The sequence below is a fragment of the Ischnura elegans genome, chromosome 2 (genome assembly GCF_921293095.1).
Source record: "Ischnura elegans chromosome 2, ioIscEleg1.1, whole genome shotgun sequence".
Lineage (NCBI taxonomy): Eukaryota > Metazoa > Arthropoda > Insecta > Odonata > Coenagrionidae > Ischnura > Ischnura elegans.
In genome coordinates this window covers 41,149,632-41,172,176 of record NC_060247.1, presented here as the reverse complement: position 1 = coordinate 41,172,176, position 22,545 = coordinate 41,149,632, and the positions used below count along the sequence as shown (strand labels likewise).

The 22,545-nt window shown below is 36.2% G+C and overlaps 1 protein-coding gene across 1 annotated transcript in view; it reads left to right on the top strand.

The window, feature by feature from the left end:
- Positions 1–22,545, top strand: part of LOC124153638 (dynein axonemal heavy chain 10) — a 208,524-nt gene that overhangs the window by 103,535 nt on the left and 82,444 nt on the right. The window contains exons 29-41 of the mRNA XM_046526934.1: positions 2,605–2,838; positions 3,425–3,651; positions 4,196–4,285; positions 7,359–7,538; positions 8,202–8,293; positions 8,397–8,522; positions 10,173–10,426; positions 10,504–10,692; positions 15,586–15,758; positions 17,445–17,610; positions 17,841–17,999; positions 18,463–18,720; positions 19,667–19,921. Of these exons, the coding sequence (XP_046382890.1) occupies positions 2,605–2,838; positions 3,425–3,651; positions 4,196–4,285; positions 7,359–7,538; positions 8,202–8,293; positions 8,397–8,522; positions 10,173–10,426; positions 10,504–10,692; positions 15,586–15,758; positions 17,445–17,610; positions 17,841–17,999; positions 18,463–18,720; positions 19,667–19,921 (2,403 nt within the window). The remainder of the gene's footprint in view (positions 1–2,604; positions 2,839–3,424; positions 3,652–4,195; positions 4,286–7,358; positions 7,539–8,201; positions 8,294–8,396; positions 8,523–10,172; positions 10,427–10,503; positions 10,693–15,585; positions 15,759–17,444; positions 17,611–17,840; positions 18,000–18,462; positions 18,721–19,666; positions 19,922–22,545) is intronic.

Below are 22,545 nucleotides of genomic sequence, written 5' to 3'. Positions count from 1 at the left end.
CGGATTGAAATGGGCGCCATGGTGACCGTCAACTGCGCGATTCGATTCTTTTAAAGACATCCATAGACACGTATTGTTATTTGAAAGCAGGAAGTGCTAGCAGTGGGGGAAGGAAGGAAGGAACAGAAAGGATAGGAGGAGAGGGGTTCTCCTTATTAGCAGACAGATCGTTGGATATTCGGCTCTCCACTGAGCTACAATGCAAAAAACAATCATTTCGACATTGGCTAAATCTAATATCTAATTCTTCAGGCGAGCAAGCGTCTCATTCTAGATGTTTCAGGATCAATAAATGGGACATAATTCTTCAAGTTTCTTTGAATCCGATTATGTTTTGTTAAATGTGCTTCTTTCACTGCCTTTCCTGACCGATTGGCAACAGCTGTAATCAAAACTAAGCGATTTTGTTGTATCTAGCTGCTGTCCTACCTTCCCTCAACACCTGGGTGAGGGGTATCGAAAGGGAAAATTTCGGCCAATTTGTAAGTTATACAGTACTATGGTTATACCGTAGCTACCCAGCACTCAGTTTGAATACACCATTGTGACAGGTTGTGTTTTGCGGTTGGACTGTTTTTTAATTGTAGTTCCAGCTTTAAATGTCGAGCAAAGGATTGGAATTTCAAAATGCCAAAAGCTAGTGATAATGTTCATACCAGGGCAAGTAAATTCAGCTGAGAAGGATTTTATGTGAAAGACAGTATTACTGTGCAAATTTTGTGTTATAAGATTTTAATTTGAAAGGTGTGAGACTTTGTTAAAGCACATCAGTAGCGATACAAATAAACGTGCAAAAGAAAGGGGACCCGCAAAACGACAGCTATCATTTGAACACACAGTCACTCAGTCAAAGAAAGCAAAGGAGGAGCTTGTTGTTGCTATTACACAAGCATTTTTAAAGGCTTTATTTAGTGTAGAGAAACTTGACAATCAAAAAATTCTGGAATGGCTCTCGAAGTATACACATATAAGATTGTGGGAATTTGCTGTTTTCCAATTGTATTCACAAAGACTACATACTTGAACCATTTATATATCTTGAACCAGTATAAGTTGAACCATGTCTTTCATTTAGTTTTATCAGAAATTTTGCACAGTCGAAATTGTGTTAATGTTATGTAAAATGCTTAATAAAAGTGTAAGTATGTATTCATGAAATGTGTACCATAAAATAATAAAACGCCTATAATCGTGGGAAAATTGTAGCATTATAATAACATCGCCAAGATGTTCTATAACACCGAAATCACATGGTTTTAAAACGAATTTTAGAAAAAAATAAAACCACTTTCATGGACCTCTACCTATGACTTTGAAGGGTTTAAGCTGGACCCTATACATGTAAGTCAATTCCCCCGATAACCTAGGACAGCAAAAAATACATCTCAAAATATATTAACATGGAATTAAGATTTTAGGCAAGGAATACTAGTAACAAGCGTAAAATGAGAGTTTTTTCATGTGTACTTAGCACTAGTTCACATTTTATCAAGAGAATGTTGAGGTTTTTCGATTAGGCAAAGCAGCCTTGGGAAGCTTCCCCGAGGAATGAATTTGCGCTATATTGAAATTGCGCTATATCGAAATTGCTCTAATCAAAATTCCACTAAGCGAGGCGTGGGTGTATCATATTAGGGGTTGAGTGCTATGTTGAGGGGCTGAGAAAGGTGGCGAGAGGCCATAAACAAGGCTGAAGGCCAGAGGCTGGGTGTGGTGCCATAGGTAATATCAGGATCTGCTGAGAAAAGTACCTGGCCGTTATAGACTGTTGGATGTAAAGTATCTGGAGTGATATTAACCCTTAAGTGCCAGTGGGCTGATCCAAAGGCCTGGGGTGTATGTGTGAAGAGTGCCGAGAGGGCCGATCTATTGGCTGAGCTTCTTTAAACTCCCGCCTTTTATTTTTGTTCTTTGTGCAGATTTTGTGACTATTTTTTTGTATCTGTCATGCTTTAAAGTACCCGTAAGTATTGAGAGCAAACGGAAAATAAAATTAGTTTCTGAAAATGTATATTAGGCTTTATAAATATTTTTTAGTGAAAACCTACAAATTCGCCAAAAAAGCTCTGGATTTTTCTGCATGAAGTAATCATTTGGCTTAGTTGGAATTCAAATGTGAATCTTCTAATTGTTGGTCAGGTTTGTTACCAGTTACATTACCTATCCATCTTCTTCGAAGACAAATTTCAGGCTAGGTTTTTTCAAGCTAGGTGTGGGCAATTTGAAATTTAATCTTAGAAGAAGATGACTAGGTGGTGTTACTGATAGCATACCTGACTGACTATTGGGGATCAAATACCACCCAAGTCACATGATTTTTATACCTCAAATTTCATCCCTGATGCGAGTGAGTAGAGAGTTATTTGTTTCATGCACTGCTTTGAGAATTTTAATTATTACTCTAGTATCGGTTGGGTGACAGTTTTCTTAATAAAGAAGTAAAATGTAACACTTTAATTTTAAGTAATTATTTGCTTGGTCTGTGGTGATACCTAAAGTAATTGTTGAATAAAAGGTAAATTAAAATTTTTTCCAGTCTTCAGGTATCCAGTTTTGCAATGAAGCTTCCTATTTAGTCATGATGTATTTTGATTTTTTTTAAAGATTATGTTGGACGCGTACAAGAAGAAAAATGTCAAGGATTGTTGTTTGACTCCTGGTCGACTTGATGAACTTCTGGCACTCTCTAGTAATCTTGATAGACTGCAAAAATCATTAAATGATTACTTGGATGTTAAGAGGAATGCTTTCCCTCGCTTCTACTTCATATCTGATGATGAACTGTTGTCTATCCTTGGAAGTAGTAGTCATGAATGTGTTCAAGAACATATGGTGAAGGTGAGATTATAGTTATATTAAAGCAATTTTTGGTAGCCAAAAACTTATGTCAAATGTTATATACTCATGCTAAACAATGTACACTAGTGTAAAAATATAGATTTGCGGCTGTGGATGAAGTTTTTGCCATACAAACAGTGAAATGCAGAGTGAGTGTACATTTTATAAGTATTTTTTGTCATGAATTTTTATGTTTGTGTATATTTTTTAGTGTGGATATTTTTATTCAAGTGGATGTCATAAGTTAAAACTCCGTAATTATTCAATTAAAGGGTAAACATTCTATTAATATATTATGTAGAATTTTTTTCATTGAGTAATGAGATATTTAATTACTTGTTGAGTTAAATTTCTTATTATCAAGCTAAATTACTTCTTTCCTTCCCTCACTTACTATGGTAAAATCCACATTTAATTACTTCTTCCAATATTCCCTCCATTTGATATGTCTTTAAGATTGTTATAAATGTCATTCATAGAAAGTTAAATTTACTGACCATTAACATCTCCTTGTCCTTGCAACTCTTAGGAATAAGTGAGAGAGGAGATTCATCAGCCTTTGTAATCCTTCACCCATTCTTTTCAGATGTTTGATAATATTGGAAAATTAAAATTTGTGACAATTCATGATGAAGGTGTGGTTGCTTCAGCGATGATATCTTGCGAAGGAGAAGTGATGGAATTTTTGGATGTAGTTCGAATTTCTTCAAAAGTTGAAGACTGGATGACAGAGGTACTGGCAGCTATGTGCGCTGCAAATCGTTTCATTACAAAAAAGGCCATCTTCTACTATGGAAAAATGTTGAAAACTAGGTATGTACGCCTTTATAATCACCATATTATTTTCCATTCTATCGCTTATTTGGCATATTGCTGAAAATGATCTGTATGAGCTGTCCTAAAGCTTCCAGTTTTTACTATAAGTTACCCTATGATTAAAACTAAGGAAAACAAGAGTAACATCTTATTTGATAATAATCCTGTTATTGAATTGGAATGAAAATTTTTGATCACATGAAATCCATTACATTGTTTCATACATAAGCTGTACAATCATTTTATGAAAATTATGAAAGACATTGAGGATATTCCTCAATCCAGCTTAAGTATTCAAGTATTCTAATTGCCAATCCACATTAATGGATAAAATAACGTGACTGGCTTCAATATGGGGTTAGTTGTTAAAATAGTGATAATGATGTATGCTTATAGCAGAAAATGAGATCATTTGAATGGTATTTTTTACCAATGTAGGGAAATTTTTTTGCATATTAATCAGTAAATGATTAATTGTATTGATTTCCAAAATTTTATCCTAGTAATATCTAGAGCTTTTCTCTCCTAAATTTTTGTTCAGAACTGAATGGATTTTAGATTTCCAAGGTATGGTATGCCTAGCTTCCAATCAAGTCTGGTGGACGGCAGAAGTGGAAAATGTTTTTAATCGGTAAAGTAAACTTAATTCAATCTCTTTTTGACCATATTTTTTTGTTTTCATCTTACGATTTTGGTTATCTAGGGAGCAATATGTCTCTCTAACTCTTATTATCATCCAGAGTGTTTAATTTTTAATGTTTGTTTTCTTGCAATCTAAGTATATTTTCTCTACTAGTTATTGGATGAAATTAAACAGTTTTGAAGAAAGTTTCTTGCAAAATATTGCCCATAAGCCTTTTTAACATATGTCTGTAAACTTTTATTTTTTCATCATCTATTCCAATATTGCCGGATGATGTTCTGTAGTCATAAAAATTATCAAATGGACAAATTCATTTGATTTTTTTTTCCAGCCAAGTGACTACGGCAATGGGATGGGAACCATGATTTGATAATCTGCTATGTGAAAAAGTTTCATTTTCCTCTTGAAATATTGATGTGTATCAGAATCTGGATCTCATTCCCCTCTCCTTCTTCCCTCCTAAGAATCATTTTTCCATTATGGCCCACAATTTTCAGCCTCAATATTATTCCTTTTTGTTGTTAGTGAACCTCTATTATTTTAGAAACCAGTTTAAATCCTTCCTTAATAGGAGTGAAGCATTCTTTTAAATATTTGGGTATGAAATAATGCTCAGTATGCTAGATGCCCAAATTGTGGTATCCCCTCAACAATCTTGAAGTGTATGTGTGCAAATTTCCTATATTTGAAGTAGTTGTGCTTTTTTGTTGGGCTTTTTTTCCTAAATACACTGCTATCAATTGTATTCTGTATTGGCTTTGTATACTTTTTCATTTCATCATGGCACCCATTTGTATCTCAGGTTTTTTGTCAAGTTAGTGGATCCATTGGTTGGATTATATTATATAGATGATTTTCTAATGCCTCAACTATGTACTGAGAGAGATTGGTCATCCTTTCACCTTTAAATTTTTGGGAGCTGAACCATTTTCTTGTTGGCATTGATGGATTCAGGTCTTCAACATGCTACATGGACTTACAAGAAGCCTTCTGAACATCTTCTGCGATTAAGTTACTCATAATGGATTGCTCAACTTTTTGCCTAAACACTTTGCTCAATCTTTTGAAAGTGGAATTGCTCCCTTATTTCAAGGTCATTAACAAACTAAGTACATATGGATACTTCCTGATGACATTTCCAAAGGTCAAATCTGTGTTGCTGTAGTGAAATCTCCATGATTCAAATTAAAGGTTATCTGTTCATTCAATCAACGCTATTGTATGTAGTATAATAAAAGTACATATACTGTATAGAGTATGTAGCACTATAATATGGGCTCTATTCATCCCCCTCCTCTCCATTTGACCCTGCTGTCCTATTCTTTACCTCTAGGAATCCTTTTATCTCTTCTCCTCACTAATTTCTCATTGTAGCATAAAGGTCAATGTGTTCAGGTCATGGACTCTGGATTAAATGGCGCGGTTTAGTTATGGAAGTAAAGATTATCCAGCTGTGGTTTATCCATATTGCGGATTATCTGTGCATGAGTTCTACATTTCTTCAATGTTTTCCGTGATCTTTATAAAAAAACTAAGGCCTATTATATCCATTAGCATTCTCTTCGTAAAAGGGCAAGGGCAGTTCTTATTTTATTTACTTTTTGACAAGGAATGTTTCAAGTTTACTTGGGCCTCTGCTCTAGCATGCAGATGACCATCAGTGGTGGAAAAAAAACTCTTGATCAATTTCAGAAGATTCTTCAATGGTTAACCAATCGCAAATTGAGAGAAATGTTTTCTACCATCTATAATTGTATATTTCATATTGCAAATGCGCAGAAAGCATTCGGATGAATATGGTCCAAAGGAACCAGAGATTTTGTCGCAACCTGACATATTTATGCCGTGAGTAGTCAAGGTCAAACTGGAGAGGAAGGGAATAGTAGAAATGAAGGCAGCGGGGGAAGAGGAAGTAGAGATAGCATGAATCATAGCCATGCACTCTCCTGTGTAGACAAATTGCCAAAAGTCCTGGTTTCCAATTACCACTGCTGTGCGATGGGGAGATCACGTGCCCATTACCATCACGGAAGCTCCGTATTCATGCTATCTAAACATTGTGGTGCGCCATTGCGTTTAGGGATCATGGAACCGCGTGTCGCAGCAGTCGCGTACCAGGCAACTTGCACGAGGGACGACTACGTGGCGTGGTGCCTGACAATGTTGTTTCCTATGTCGCGCAGCGGTTTTTAAGCATTCGTGAAAACCAATTTTCTGAATCCGTGATCTCAAAGACATGGCTGTGCAGTTTTCGGAAATCAGGTATTACATGGAGCAGTAGGAATTCAATCATGTTATCGCTGCTAATAAGATCATGGTCAGGAAAAAATAGCTGTGAATGATTCCGGAAAGCTACCTGAAATATCAGTCGTTGTGCATGAATAATAATAAATTGTTTGATTTACATGTACATATTATGAAAATTACATGAAATGAAAGTGAAAGTTTGGATTATTAGTCTTTTCCGATTATTGGTGCCAACTCTCCCCATCATTAGCCCATATAATCGGGAGTATGCTGTATTCCTTTCCACATTTGGCTTCCCTAAACTTTCCCCCCACTCACACCATTTTTTCCTTTCCAGCATCATTTTCAAAAGAAATGTATTTCCCCATGTTCAAGGCAAGGTTCCAGAGGTGCTTCTAACAATTAGGAAAAAGACTAGTCAAGTGCTTTGCATTTAAAGAGATTATTTTGAAGGAGACTTAAGGAAGTTTTAAAAAAGAGGTTATCTATAAATAGATATTTTATTAAAAAAGTCTTGCTATTTTCGAATCCCTCCTCGTATTTCCCTACCAATCTTTAGTGAAGTAATTCGTGAAATCATGTCACAATTGTCTAGCAATGGAAGCTGTTGTTGGGAGGTTCTTCTTTCTTCAAACTTTAGGTTCCATTATACAGCAGTTTTCATAATCCAAATAAGTTATTTTTGAATTATTTACTTTGAAGGGTCTTTTACATGATGGCGTAATCACAAAAAAATATGATAATTCACCTATGTGAGTGTATATCATTGAACCTATCCACATTTAAGTAATCGTGCATTATTCTTTTGAGTTAGAATGAAGAATGGAATGATGCATGCCATGAAGAATTATTTAAATCAGCTGAATGATCAGCTAAATGAATTGGTTGTTCGTGTACGGTCAAATCTGAGCAAAAATGAAAGGAAGAAATTCAACACTATTCTGATTATTGATGTACATGCTCGGGATATTGTCGAAGACTTGGTCAGAGACAGGTATGAATATGATAACTAGATTTAAAAAATTACATTTAGCAATAAAGTAGTTTTTGGTAGTATACTTGCAACTTAAATGTATGCAGTGTGTCCATATAAGTTCTGTAGCAATTGTTGACCCGTGTGATGTTGAATTAAAATGCTCATCAGACTGCCCTGCATGAACCAAGTTGAATAACTTTTTTGGCATGAGAAATTATTGCATACTTTGCCAATTGGAGTTCTTCCTATTTGAAGGGTGTAATAATGCTTAATAGGTATATGTTATCACTTCAGTAAGTTCAGGTGTAAGAATTGTGGTCTTTCAATTGATGAGGAAAATTCATTGATGTAGCCCATTAGGGGGATCTATACAAAGTTCACTGTGTTATTGTCATAAGAATGAGTTATGCTGTTGACCTCTTATTACATTTTTTTATTTTGTGCAGTGTAGGTTTCTATTTTTTTTAATTAATTAAAAAATATGTGAATCCAGCATTTTAGAACTTGATGTTTCCATAAATCTTGATAATGGGGAATGAAATTCCAAAACATTGGCCTTTCATGTTTTTCAATGAATAAAAAATTAAAATAATAATTTTAGGAGATAAATATCCATTTACTAGTTTAATTATTACTTTCCTTAATATTTTTGCATAATTTAGAAATTTCTTTATTAAATAGTGTGGCTGATGCCCAAGTGTTTGAGTGGGAAAGTCAGCTTCGATCATACTGGGTGAAGAGTCTGGATAACCTTATGGTCCGACAATGCTCAGGTGTGTAAATATTTCCTGTTGAATTTTTGCTGTTTTTTTATGGTTACCCTTGACCTTATTTAACACTTGTATTTTTAATTTTAATGAACTTTATTTATTTCAGGAAGTTTCAAGTATGGCTATGAATACATGGGTCTTAATGGGCGTTTGGTGATTACTCCTTTAACTGACAGAATATACTTAACTATTACTCAAGCATTATCCATGCAGTTAGGAGGAGCTCCTGCAGGTAAATACATTATTCAAGTCTGGCTGAAAGTGGTTCAGTTAGGAAATGAATTATATAATTATAGGCCGTCTGAGTTATTAGTTTTATCCTCAAATTTGTTCCGTAAGAAAAGCTGAAAATGATTTTGTTTGATCGTTTTTGGGTCACTTTAAATGTAAATAAAAAGCTGAAATAAGTCATATTAGAGCTGTGAGAACACCAGACTTTTAAACTCATATCAATTTAAAGCCAATTTCACTAAGTTGAAACTCAGATGAGTTTGAAGACAATTTATTATTGCAATGCTATACTTTTCACTATAAGCAAAATTCATTAATTTATAATTCCAGATTAACCTCCATATTATCTTCATTGCAATAAAATAACACACAATTTAGTTTTATATTTAATAAAATTAAGTTTCTATGTTACCATTTAAGTAACATTTTAAGATGATTCTGGAGCATACAGTTGTTGCTCTAGCACAGATATGTACACAGGTATTTTAAATTGAAGATAACATAATTTATTACTTCTGCATAGCCATATTGACTATGCTTCATAAACAGTAATTATTGCCTTGACCAAAAGATTTTTTTGGAATATTTCAATCCTGCCAAATGAGCAGCTGTCTCTATTATGATCAATGTCTCATTGTAAATTTCTGCAGTCATTTGTAGTGTAGAGTTCAAAGTTTGGCAGCATACATGATACAAACCATCCTCGGACATGTCATTTTACCCTCATTTCACCCATAAATCTTCCAGATTCTAGGGGAAACATGTCGATATGATGATTGCAAACAATTTGCGAAATTTGATGAGGGGATGAAGATATTACAGTCCTTAAGCATATCATCCCAATGGGAGTCATTCTCGGTTAGTGATGAAATTAGCCTATAGTAAGTGAAGAACTTTTTTTCACACCGAATTTGTGAATTAATAATGGCAGATGAATTTTTTAACATCTATAGCAAAGGATTTATTTGGTGAATAAAGTTAGAAAGAGATATCAAACTACACAAACAATACCAATGGTCGTCAAGGGAGCAGGGTAAGCTGAAAATGCTAAAATTACAGCATTTTTATTATCATTTTTTTCAAAATTTGCCATTAATCATGTAGAAAATGAAGATTGATTGCAAGAATAACAATTGTACTTATTTTTTCTTTCCAATAGTAACAATGGTATATGCTCCAACTATATGTGGCCATTATCACAAATTTAAATATGCAAAAGAAAAATAGGTTTGCAGACATTAATAATGAACTTTACATGTATATCTTATGAAAATGATTCAGGGTCCATTCCAGGGCGTCATGGGCCCTGAGGATTAATATTCTCACCTTTTAAACTTTCCCTGGATTTCCACTAATATTTTAAAACCAAAATTAGCCAAATCGGTCCAGCCGTTCTTGAGTTTTAGCAAGACTAGCGAACAGCAATTGAGTTTTATATGTATAGCTGATGTGGCAGTGGAATGTGTGGTGCTAATGACCCTAGTTGTAGGCACACCCAAATATTTAATAATTCTACTTACTACTACTACTACGCTAGTTGCGAGAAGTTCTTTTATCAACTACCCCCTTCTACTTTACTTGAATTTTGAGTTGCTTTACACACTCCTTGTTTCTATTCTATTCTGAATCTTTGGTCTTCTTTGCCTTCCAGGACCAGCGGGAACAGGAAAGACAGAAACGACTAAAGATTTAGCTAAGGCATTGGGATTGCTATGCATTGTAACCAATTGTGGAGAGGGTATGGACTTCAAGGCAATGGGAACAATTCTAGCTGGTTTATCACAGTGTGGTGCATGGGGTTGCTTTGATGAATTCAACAGAATAGATATATCAGTTTTGTCTGTGATTTCTTCTCAGTTGCGGACAATTCGTAGTGCATTGCTACAAAAAGTGTCCAGTTTCATGGTAATATAAAAATGAATGGTGCTACGTTAGCATTTTCCGTACTCGTGATATGAATGATTTTTTACTTTCTTCCATAGTTTGAAGGCAAAGAAATAAAGCTGGATGATAAAGTTGGTATCTTTATCACCATGAATCCTGGTTATGCTGGGAGAACTGAATTACCAGAGTCTGTGAAAGCTCTTTTTCGACCTGTTGTGTGTGTGGTTCCTGATCTGGAGCTTATTTGTCAGATCATGTTGTTTTCTGAAGGCTTCCTGAGTGCCAAGGTGAGAGAGAGGGGCATTTTAACAGAAGGGAGTGCTACGCTCTATGATAAATACAACTCGAACTTCTCTAATGTTTGGGTCTTGTAGCCATGCATTTTAATGTACATAAAATCTCTTTACTCCTTTACAAGTATGCAAAAACTATTAAGCTAATAGAAATAAATTTTTTTGATAAAATTTGGGGAGAGGGCCATGATCCCTGAGATCCCTTCCCTTGAATCTGCCCCTGCCTGTGTTTCCTACTTACCTAATTTAAACTAATCCAATTCAGGAATGAGATTTTTGATGCTGAATTTCACTCATGAATTATTTGCATGACCATTATAATTTGTTGTTATGGAGTAGTTAAGAAGGATATTTTGGGGATTGAATGAGTAAACATGGAAAAAGACTATTAGCTGTAAAGTTTAATGTATGTAGATCAATCTTAAGGATGATCACTTTGAACTACATATGTATACTCAAGCCAAATCTCCAATTTCTTTTCACCTGCCTTTGGCATGAAATATATCCTTTGTCCTTTCCTTATCCATGTCCAATTTTTATCTTCATTCATCTGATAATATTGATTTGTAATTGCTTCATATACAGACTGTCCCAAGGGTCGTGTGGCATTTTTGACCTCTAATTTTAGTTACTTCCCCTTGAGCAATATTATTGAAAATTGGCATACTTATGGGGAGAGGTCCTAAGTTTTGTTGAGTGCAAGCAAAATTTTACAATTTTGACCTTTCGACCTCACAATGTGGGCCCAAACCAAAATTTTGAATTTGCCTTATGGGGTTTCAATGTAAAAAAAAAAATCGAGGTAGAAAAAAGTCTGAATTTCATTGACCAAGATGTCAATTCTTAGGTTTTCGGACACGAGGAAACCTGAAATAACATTTTTATTCACGAAAATTCAACCGTTGACCTAGTAAGGTCACAGTCAAGGTCATAAGGGTGGCAAAAAGAATAGGATACCATCAAAGGTGTCGATCCATGAGTTTTAAAGGGTTCCCAAGTCACTGGTATTGCCCAAATACTCGTCTTATCCACTATTTGACCTCCAAGGTTAATACGGAGGTCAAAGGTCATAGAGATAAACGTTGGGCCATCGTGACAACCAACGTGTTGAACCATAGGTTTTAAAGGGTCCTTAAGTCAGTTTTGGAGTTCATTTATCAGTATTGTTGATTTTTTGATATTCAGAGGTCAAGGGTCATAAAGGCATGATTTGATTTATCAAGGAAACTAATGTCTCCAACCAAAGGGTGGTGACCAAGTGAGGTGCGAAGTACACACAGTATCCATTTTGTTAAGTTGTTAATCTCATGAGGTCATAAGGTGGTCAACATTCACATTTGTGTGCAAAAATTTCCAGGAAATCAACGTACTAACTGAAAGGTTTTCAAGGATGCACAAAACAATGGTGCTGTAAAAACCGTGACAAACAAAAGGTTTTAAAGGGGTGTTTTAAAGGGTGGTGTTGTTCCCATATCAATGTTACTAAATTAGTGATTAAGAAGGGGATGGTGGGCTGATTTGAGCCAATTTCAAACTTTATTGTGCATTTTGTGACTATTCCTCCTTTCGTGTTTCAGTGGACTCTGAAAGTCAAAATATCTTAATGGACCCTGCTTTTTGGCCCAAGAATGTCATGGTTAAGCGTTATTTTTTTCGGAGGGTTCATGTGAACCTGCCGCAGGGATAAAAAAGGTTACCTCATTAAATGCCAAGGCTCTTGCTGTGCTTCATGCCAATGTACAGTGCATTAGCAACAAATTGGGTGAGCTTGAAGTTCTTCTAGCTGAAATGGACCCAACTATTGTGTGTTTATGTGAGCACTGGCTCAAGGAGGATGAGTTAGCCTCTATTGTTGTACCTGGGTACAAAGTTATTGATTCCTTTTGTCGATCATCATTTAAAAACGGTGGTGTCATGATTCTGGGTAAAAATGATCTTGAAGTGGCTGCCTCAAATAGTTCCTACAAATATCTATTGATAGAACGGTCATTTGAATTCTCTATGGCCGATGTTATCTTTGGGACCTATTCTATTTGTGTATTGACACTGTATAGGTCTCCTATTGGCTGTTTTCAACTCTTTTTGGAGAAATTTCACTGTTTGTTGGATGAAATAACCCTTACCAGACCTGATCAACTGTTGATTATCTCTGGGGACTTTAATGTAGATATGTCAAAGGACAGCAAGGACCAGCAAGACTTTCTTTGCCTCCTAAAGTCTTTTAATCTTTTTCTTCTTATTGATCAACCTACCCGTGTGACAGACCAATCCTCTACTTTGCTTGACAACATCATTTCTAACTTTGACCCTACATCTACTGTCTCAAAGGTTCTCAAGTGTGACCTGTCTGATCACTATCCTATTGTAGCTTCCTTTGCAATCACAACTGCAGCCCCCATCAAATTTCGTATGGGTCGCTCTTGGTCCCAATCCAATATAGAAACTTTCCTAAGCTTATTGGATAATGAGTCATGGGATGAGGTCTACTCCTCAGTTGATTTTAACACTAGTTTCAATTCATTTTACTATAAATATTTAGCCTTCTTTGAATTTTCATTTCCTGTGACCAAAATTAAGGCTAAACCTTCTCCTTGTAATCCTTGGATCACAGATGACATACGTCACCTTTCTCACATCCTGAAAGACCTTGCATATGCTTGTCACCAGGCTAATAATCCTGAACTTAAGTCTCGACACAAAGAGCTGAAAAAGAAATATAGAAAAATGATCTCTGAAGCCAAACATAACTATAATAACATTCAAATTGCATCTGCTGATAATAAGTCCAAGGCCATTTGGAAGATTATAAATAGTTCAAAACTGAATGTAAATCCTACTCACCCTCAGCTCAAGGATAGCTTTGGCAATTTCATCACTGATTCTCTTCAACTAGCATCTGCCTTCAATGATCACTTCTCTTGCCCCTCTGGCTTATCCCCCCCTCCTGATTTCCTCCCCCTTCAACCTCATTCCTCACCTACCTCCTTCTTCCTTCATCCTTGCTCTGAACGTGAATTGACCTCTATCATCTTCAAGTCTAGCCCTAAGTATTGTGCTGGTCCTGATGATGTCCCCCATTTTCTAATATGTTTATCATATGAATACATTAAATCTCCTCTTCTACTACTCATTAACAACTCTCTCCAGCTAGGAATTTTCCCAGATTCTCTAAAGAGTTCTAAAGTTATCCCACTTTACAAGAAAAAGGGTTCTGCTCATGATTTTAACTCCTTTAGACCAATTTCAATTATCAATCAGCTTGGCAAGGTTTTCGAGCAAATTTTCTACAACAGATTGACCTCTTACCTGGAATCAAATAACTATCTTTCTCCCCATCAATATGGTTTTCGAAAGAAAAGATCAACTTCCGAAGCTATTTCTCAGGCAGTCAATATAATTCTGAATGCTCTAGACAACAAAGCTGAAGTACTTGGCTTGTTCTATGACTTATCTAAGGCCTTTGATAGTGTCAACCATAAAATTCTTATGAATAAGATATCCTATTTTGGTATTAGAGGTATTCCATTTCTCTGGTTGGAATCATACCTCGCCAACAGATCACAGACTGTTGCTGTAGTGTCCAATGGTGTGAAATTTATTTCCCCACCAAAAGTTATTTCCCAAGGTGTCCCCCAAGGATCTGTTCTATCTTGTTTTTAGTATATGTGAATGATCTCACTAACTTTGTCTCTCGATCCTCTGATATAACCCCTGTGTTATATGCTGATGATGCCAATTTTGTTGTTACCTCATCTCAAGTGAATAGCTTATGTACCTCTGCTAACTCTGTATCCCAGCAGTTGTATAAATGGTGTGTTAAAAATTGTTTGAAGCCTAATGTTTGTAAATCTCAACTTATCTACTTCACAAATATTGGAAAAAATAATAGGCAGATCACTGTGGACCTTAACGGTGCATGTATACCACAAGTCGAGAGTACAAAGTTTTTGGGTGTGACTATTGATTCTAATCTTTCCTGGGCAATGCATATCAGCGAATTGGCACGTAAGCTCAGTTCTGTGTGTTATCTAATCAGGTATATACGCTCCACTGTGTCACTAGATGTTCTGCTACTCTTGTATTATGGTGAATTCCACTCTCATGTTCTGTACAGCATTCTGCATTGGGGTTCATCTCCACATGCCGTTACCATATTCAAAATTCAAAAAAGAGTGGTACGCTTATTGTCCAACAAACCCTATCGGACACCCTGTCGGCCATTGTTTAAAGATCTACGAATATTACCTGTGCCCTGTCTTTATATATTCACCATACTTCTCAAAGTAAAGACTAACTTCCAAGACTTTGTCCCAAACGCCAGCATTCACACTCATTATACGAGGCAGCACAAAGATTTGCATGTCCCCTATGTACGGACTAAAAGTGCTGCCTGTGGTGAACAATTTATGAGTCCACTTTTGTACAATAAGCTCCCTATGGAGCTAAAAGATCCCATGAGTCAAGGGGTATTTAAAAACAAGCTGAAAGACTTTTTACTTTCAGGCTGCTTTTACTCTATATCAGAGTACCTGTCACAGTAATATTATATATGCTCACCTCACTTTGCTGTTTGTGCCTTATATCTTTTATTTGTACCCAACCTGTGTTTTTGACGTGCCTTATACAATTTATGTATTGCATATAATTGTCTTTCAGGCAAATAAAGATTATTATTATTATTATTATTAAAATGAAAGTAAAATTTTGGTTTATATTAATAAGAAAGTCAAAGTCATATTTATAAATAATAATAATAATAGTAAATATAAATTACCCATTATTCAATGTGCCCTCCCTCCCGTGTATATAAGATATTGAAAAACAGCATTACATAGTAGATATTGATAGTGATCTGAATCTTATCAAAACATTTTTACCTTCTTACAGGTTCTCGCAAAAAAGATGACTGTGTTGTACAAACTGGCTCGGGAGCAACTGTCAAAGCAGCATCACTATGATTTTGGCCTCCGTGCTTTGAAGTCAGTTTTAGTAATGGCAGGAGAGTTGAAGAGGGGTTCACCTGATCTAAATGAGGAAGTTGTACTGATGCGTGCGCTTAGGTGAATGATTTTGCTAACTATAGTCTGACCACCGGAAAATGGCCATTATATCTAAGTTAACAAAATCATATATGATATAATGGCCGTTTTCCGGTGGTCCGCAGCCACGTTTTGTTGCAAAGTTAACAAAATCGTTATTTTTTATCGCAGAGACACGGTTCAAAGACGTACTTGATTGCTTGATTGACAGGAGTGCAATGAAAACAATCATATTGTGATGATCGGATTGATTGATTGATTGATTTTCAAATTGCAGTCAGAGCGGTCACTTTTCCGGAGGTAGGGTCCCCGCTGGTAGGGCCGATGACACGGTCCTGCGTGGGTGAGTTCGTCGAGAATAGGGTCGGGGATTAGTGACCCTTCGGAGGGTGTACCACACTCATCCTGGAAGTACCTGCTCCATGGACCCAGGAAATGCATTTTAACATTTTCGCCGCATGTGAGGAGAAGGTTTCCGGAGATTGAACAGCAGTGAAAGGGTTAATGCTGACTCACACGATCATCTTTTTCGTCATTTTCGAGTGATAACTCCAGCGATCACTCTAGTGATCACTCGGAAGTGATTGTCACGCGCAATTATTTTTTGTGATCACTCCAATGATGGGGATTCCCATCACTTTTTTCATCACTACTCTGGTCACTTTTTCTGTCACTGAAACACCAATCAGATCGTATGCCCATATCGAGCTATTGCAGCGCAACATTGACAATCGTGGGAATGACATTGGTAAACATAAACACATTATATATTTTCGTAATGCGGGTCCTATGACAACGAGCTGTGAAATCGGAAATGATGCGGAAAGCGACGGTAAGAGGGACTGTGTGATTCAGAAAAATGATCACTAACGTGATCACTAAGAGGGACGGAACAAATGATCATGTGATTCAGGCTTAACTGAAGAACGCAATAAAACCATGTGCTTTGGGCTATGGGGCAGAATAAAACTTGTGATAAGATATTCTTCCCAGCCCGCTTAGGTTGTTAGCTATCCAAAAATCCCCAAGTAGTATTCTGTGATTTAAGGGTGTATAGATATAGGAGTATATCCTAGGGACTTTGCAGTTAGCTTTAACAGAATTTTTTTGTAGTGAAAGGGCTTTCATAAATAGAGAGTTATTGTCCCATTATAGGGTAATTTTAAATGAAATTCAGTCAATTTTGGTTTTTGGTTTTGAGTGCTATGCCAGTAGAAAATTTCTTATTAGGCTGTAATATTTGTAAATAAGAATAATAAGGCTTATAATTTTTTTGTGGAAACAAACTTGTCTCAAGATATAGTAACATCTTAATGGGGAGGGAGGGGGACTAAATACTTATGAGAAAGTGTTTTATTTGTAGCCTTTCAAAAACTACTCCCTATCAAAGTCAACCCCACTCATATTTTTTTCTATGCTACTGCCTCAGGAATCACTCTTAATTAAATATTCTCACTAAGCCTTAGCCAGACTTGACTACTCATTGATGAATTTTTATTATTATCACTGATAACTGTATTCCCCTATCATTTACTGGTACGTAAATATTTGAGAGCATTATGTACTCGATATAATAAAATTGATAAATAAAAGACTAAGTGTATTCCTTGTGATTAATAAATTCATAGCTATTAACGATGTTGTTAAAATTTACTGCACTATTCACATGAAGAAGGGATTTTCATAATATTATGTATTATTTTCCAGAGATATGAACCTCCCGAAGTTTGTTTACGATGATGTTCCTCTGTTTCTGGGACTCATATATGATTTGTTTCCTGGTCTTAGCTGCCCAAGAGTTACTCACCCAGATTTCAAACTTTGTGTTGAACGCATGCTGGAGGAAGGTGGCTATATTGTTCTCAAAACACAGGTAAAATTTGTGGTATTTTTTTGCTTCGGATAATGATTTTTTAAATTTATTTTTTCATGAAGAATATTTTGTTGACAATAAGGAAGTGTAGTGGTGAATTTGAATCTTTTATTTAGAGATTCCTTGTTGAGTCTTGCTCAAGGAGCAGTTAATGGGAGAAAAATAAAAATGACTATGTGATGAAGCAGTATGAGTGCAAGAATATTTACATTTAAATAGCTTTTTTATAGGTAGATAAGGTCATTCAAATGTTTGAAACCATGTCTACAAGGCATTCTACAATGGTTGTTGGGCCTACTGGTGGAGGCAAAACAGTTGTGATAGATACTTTAGTGAAGACCCATACAGCTCTTGGGAGGCCAACAAAGATTTCAATTTTAAATCCTAAGGTAAATATGTATTTTAGCATGCTCATCCAGAATGTTTTGATGCATTTACTTCTAGGAGAAAAGGTGGCTTTCATATGTGACTGACTGGATGTTTCAAATTTTGAATTTGAATAGGGATTTTTTTTAAATCTTCATAGTGTATAAATTGTCTAAAATATTTTTTACAATGCCTAATAATGATGCATGTTTTATATATACATCACCAACAAAACATATGAGTCCCTACCAGTGTAAGAAAATGAGGCCAAATGACGAGAGTTAAGCAGCCCGCCTTCACATGAAAACCTTCAATTTGATCTTCTCCTTCAAATGAATCCTGCTGAAAAATATTTTTGGCTACTAAAATGGCTTGAAAATTTTTATTATTTATATATTTAAAACAATAAATTTTACCATGAGAAAGATATATTTCGAAGAAGTATTTCTAGTAAAAGTGTAGCTGAGAATGCTTTTTGCTTTGCAGGCATGCTCTGTCATTGAACTTTATGGGATACTTGACCCAGCTACAAGAGATTGGACTGATGGTCTTCTCTCTCAAATTTTTCGAGAAATGAATCGGCCTATTACCAATGAGGGAGAGCAGCATTATATTCTCTTTGATGGTGATGTTGATGCCTTGTGGATTGAAAATATGAACTCTGTTATGGATGATAATAAACTTCTTACACTTGCCAATGGGGAGCGTATTCGTCTGCAGTCGTATTGTGCCTTGCTCTTTGAGGTTTGTGATAGCAGTTAAGGAATAAGTTCAATATTGTGTGGAGATAAATGCTTTGTCTGTAATAAAAGATTGACATTTACTCATTGTCGTTAAATGAGGTGTATTCCTGTGTATTTTAAATTTGTAGGCTAGTGAATTGGACTAAATAATCTGGTTTCATGTATATTCAGTCATTCATTTTATTTGCCAAGAGATCAATTACATCAATGTGCATTGATGTAAGGCACGTCAAGAAAATTGCACATGTCCAATAATTACATAATATAAAAATACCTTAATTATATATACAATGGGATAATACACTCATTCGACTCCCAAGTACTCATTTACGGAATAAAATAGGTTTTTAAGTAAAAAAATCCCTTACTTTTCTTCTAAAAACACCGATAGTTTGAATTTCCTTCAATCCAGAGGGCAATCTGTTGTACAATTTTATACCCATATATTCCGGACCCAAGGAAATCCCTTTGGTTCTAGCGTGTGGTGTATGGAAATTGTCCTTGCCTCTTATATATTAGAATTATTATGCCCCAATATGAAAGTGGGTGGCCACCTGATTGTATCGAGAGTTGAACTAGATTTGTATTTTGGTATTGGGGCTGTAATCAATGTAAAGCCATCTATTCTGGTTACCTGTTAGAAAAATCTTCATGTATCTTCTGCTAATGCATTCAACCTAGACTTTTTTTAGTGATCAGTGCAGCAGATGGTTTAATGTGACGGTGAATGTTCAAGATCTAGCTTCATGGGAATGGATGCTTGATGTGCATGTGCATCTTTTTGGGTGGAATGTGTTATGTGTGTGTCTGTTTGGGATTACAGCAAGAAAGGGATTTGATTTCCCTTTTTAAAAGCTCTGTTGCAGTTGCAGAGGAAATTGGAAATGCATAAGCATGAAATAGTGCAGATATTTGTATTTTTAATGCATATTTTATTTCTTTACCAGGTTGGTGATTTGCAGTATGCATCACCTGCTACAGTGTCTCGTGCTGGAATGGTGTATGTTGATCCTCAAGACTTGGGGTACAAGCCGTTTCTTAAGCGTTGGATCCAGGAGTGGCCAGACCGAGGGCAGCAGCATTTTATTGAGGACATATTCAACCAATATATAGATTCTTTTCTTGGTTTCTTAAAAGTTGGTCCTCTAGGGCCATCCCGTAATTCTCCAAAAATGGTCATCCCTCAGACAGATCTCAGTTTGGTAAGTCATTACTGCTCATTAGCATGCTATAATATTACATATTGTTTGTATTTATATCCAAAAGAAGTTATTATTGATTGACGTCTTCTGATGATGGTATGAGGAATAAACATCGTGCTGTTCTAATAATGACACATTGAGAATTTTTATAAAACTTCATTGCACTGCAGAAACATTTGGGAAATGGTATCAACAATAGTAAAATATATGCTTTGGAATTTTTGTCTGAACTGTCTCTTGTCCTTTTGACTGAACTATATCCATGTTGGTTAAGTCTAATGCACATTAATAAAGCAGGGGAATCTGACAGTTTTCTCCCTGCTTTGAAAGTTAAAATTATTTTTTGACCATAATGGCTACATCACATATCTGCACTCAATCCTGCAAGCTACCTCAATAGGTGTAGGGCAAGGGGTGTCAGGACACCAGCCGTTTTCACATAAAAAGAAAATGCTGTAATGAAATTAGTCCTAACATTTATTGAAGCCTTTTATCATGCGGGGAAAAAACAAATTCCCAGACCTATCATTTCGGCAAAATATTTCTCTTGATTTATTGTTTCTGTCAGACCTGGAAATGTAGTGGGGTTCTAAAATGATGTTCTCTGTGTCACTCTTAAACGTATCCATTCTCAATTGCCCTGGAAATCTAAGCCTAGTGCACAGCCTTCAAGTCTGTAGTGGCTCCCAATCAGGGATGCCTACTTACAAAAAATATTGGGGGGGCCCAAACCGGGGATCTTGCCCTGGGAAATTTTATAAGTAGTGAGTTTTGAGTTTTAGAAGAGTCATATGATCAACATTAGAACCCTGATAACTCGAATCTAAATATCTGGACACTCCGGGGAAAATCGACCAGCCTGACATTTTTTCCTCTAGCCCATAACTAATTTTTGAGGGGGCTCAGGCCCCATGGAGTGCAGAACCTGAGAAACCCCGAGCACGGCAACACTCGCCGAAGGAGCTGACGGGGAGGGGGGAAAGGACACAGCACCCATAGTTGTGGGTATTGACTGATTGGCAGAAGTTATTAAATATAATAGAACCTTGGTTATACGACACTCAGTTATACGATGACCTCACTTACACACCGATTTTTTTCGTTCCGTGAATAACCCCATATGAACCAATGCATTTCCAACCTCGGTTATGAAACTTTTCACTTATACGACGACCTCGGTTACGAAACGTATTTTTCCAGTCCAATGAGATAAAATACCTCACTTATACGACTTATCAGAGAACTGCTCTACGAGAAGATTGCGGTACGCACGCCGATTTTAGTCACTGGAGCGGGAGTAGTATGTGCTCATAACGTAGATATGTTAATAAAGAATATTAAGTTTTAATAATGAGCGATGATATTTATTATACATTAATTTCAACTATAGTAAATGATCGTTTATCCGGAATTATGAACTATGGAATATCTATCTTGGAAGATTTTCAAGAATTTTTCCAAGGTTAAGTTTTCCGTCACCCAAGCAAAATAACGTCCAAATGAGCCCTTAAAAATTTGCAGTATGCAGTATGGATGAAGTCGATAGTGATTCAACACGATGGTAAAAACAGCATGCGTGGTCTCATTCTGCGGGCTAATGCCGTATCTGCAGGACGAATTGAGCCAGGGGAAAGTTGCTTATGTGACACGCAGATCAAAACTGCCCCAACTTGTATCTCAGTGGGTTTAAATGAAACATAGTTGGACCTTGAATAGCTAGCAGCTTAACTCTACCTGGTGGCAATCGTTTATTTTTTAACAGAACAAGAGTTAGTGTGAATACCATCAGAGAATAACTCGCATCGTCAGTCGTCACGTAATCATTAAAGTCAAATTCAAAATATTAAAGATAAGGCTGTTCCTTTCGACTCGGGAATGGCTTATGACCATTATATCGATGTACAAAAAGTATCCGGTGTTGTTATCAGAAATGGAGAGTAAAATATTCCGTGAAGACAAATCATGTGAAAGAATGCCGACAGAGAAGCTATACCCGGTAGAATCAATCTACTATTGCTTAAGTTTCAATTGGGGAAATTCATTTTTAGTCCATTAACATTATAGTGAGGGGAGACTTTTCCGGGCTCTTAATCTATTTTTGTTCATTCATGACTGACGGCAGTTGTGCAGTTATTTAAATTGCTCACTTAAAAAAAGTTATCTAAACACTGGAAAAATCTTAATTACGGGATATCCTAGGTGCCAGTGGCGTAACTAGGAATATGCTTTGGGAGGGGGGATAGTAATGCCTGGGGGGTGCCCCTCCCCACCCCCTCACCCCTGAAGCAATGTGGATTCCCGGAAAATTGAAAAAAAAAATGACATGCCTGGAAATATATGTTGCATCATTTTGGCACTTAATTTTTGGCAATTTAACATTTTGGCATTTTAACTTTAAGCAGAATCAATTCGTCATCGTCATTCGTCATCCCCCTCCCACACTTACGCCACTGCCAGGTGCCATGTGCTCCGTATTATCTATGTTATGGTATTTAGAGGGAGGCAGCCAACAGCTGGGGTCATTTTCGCCATGAGGTAAAGGAGAGAGGATAGAAACCCTGTGTTGGAATTAGCCAGGTTGTAACGATAGGCTTAACCAGGTCTTAACGTCCCATCTGCCGGAG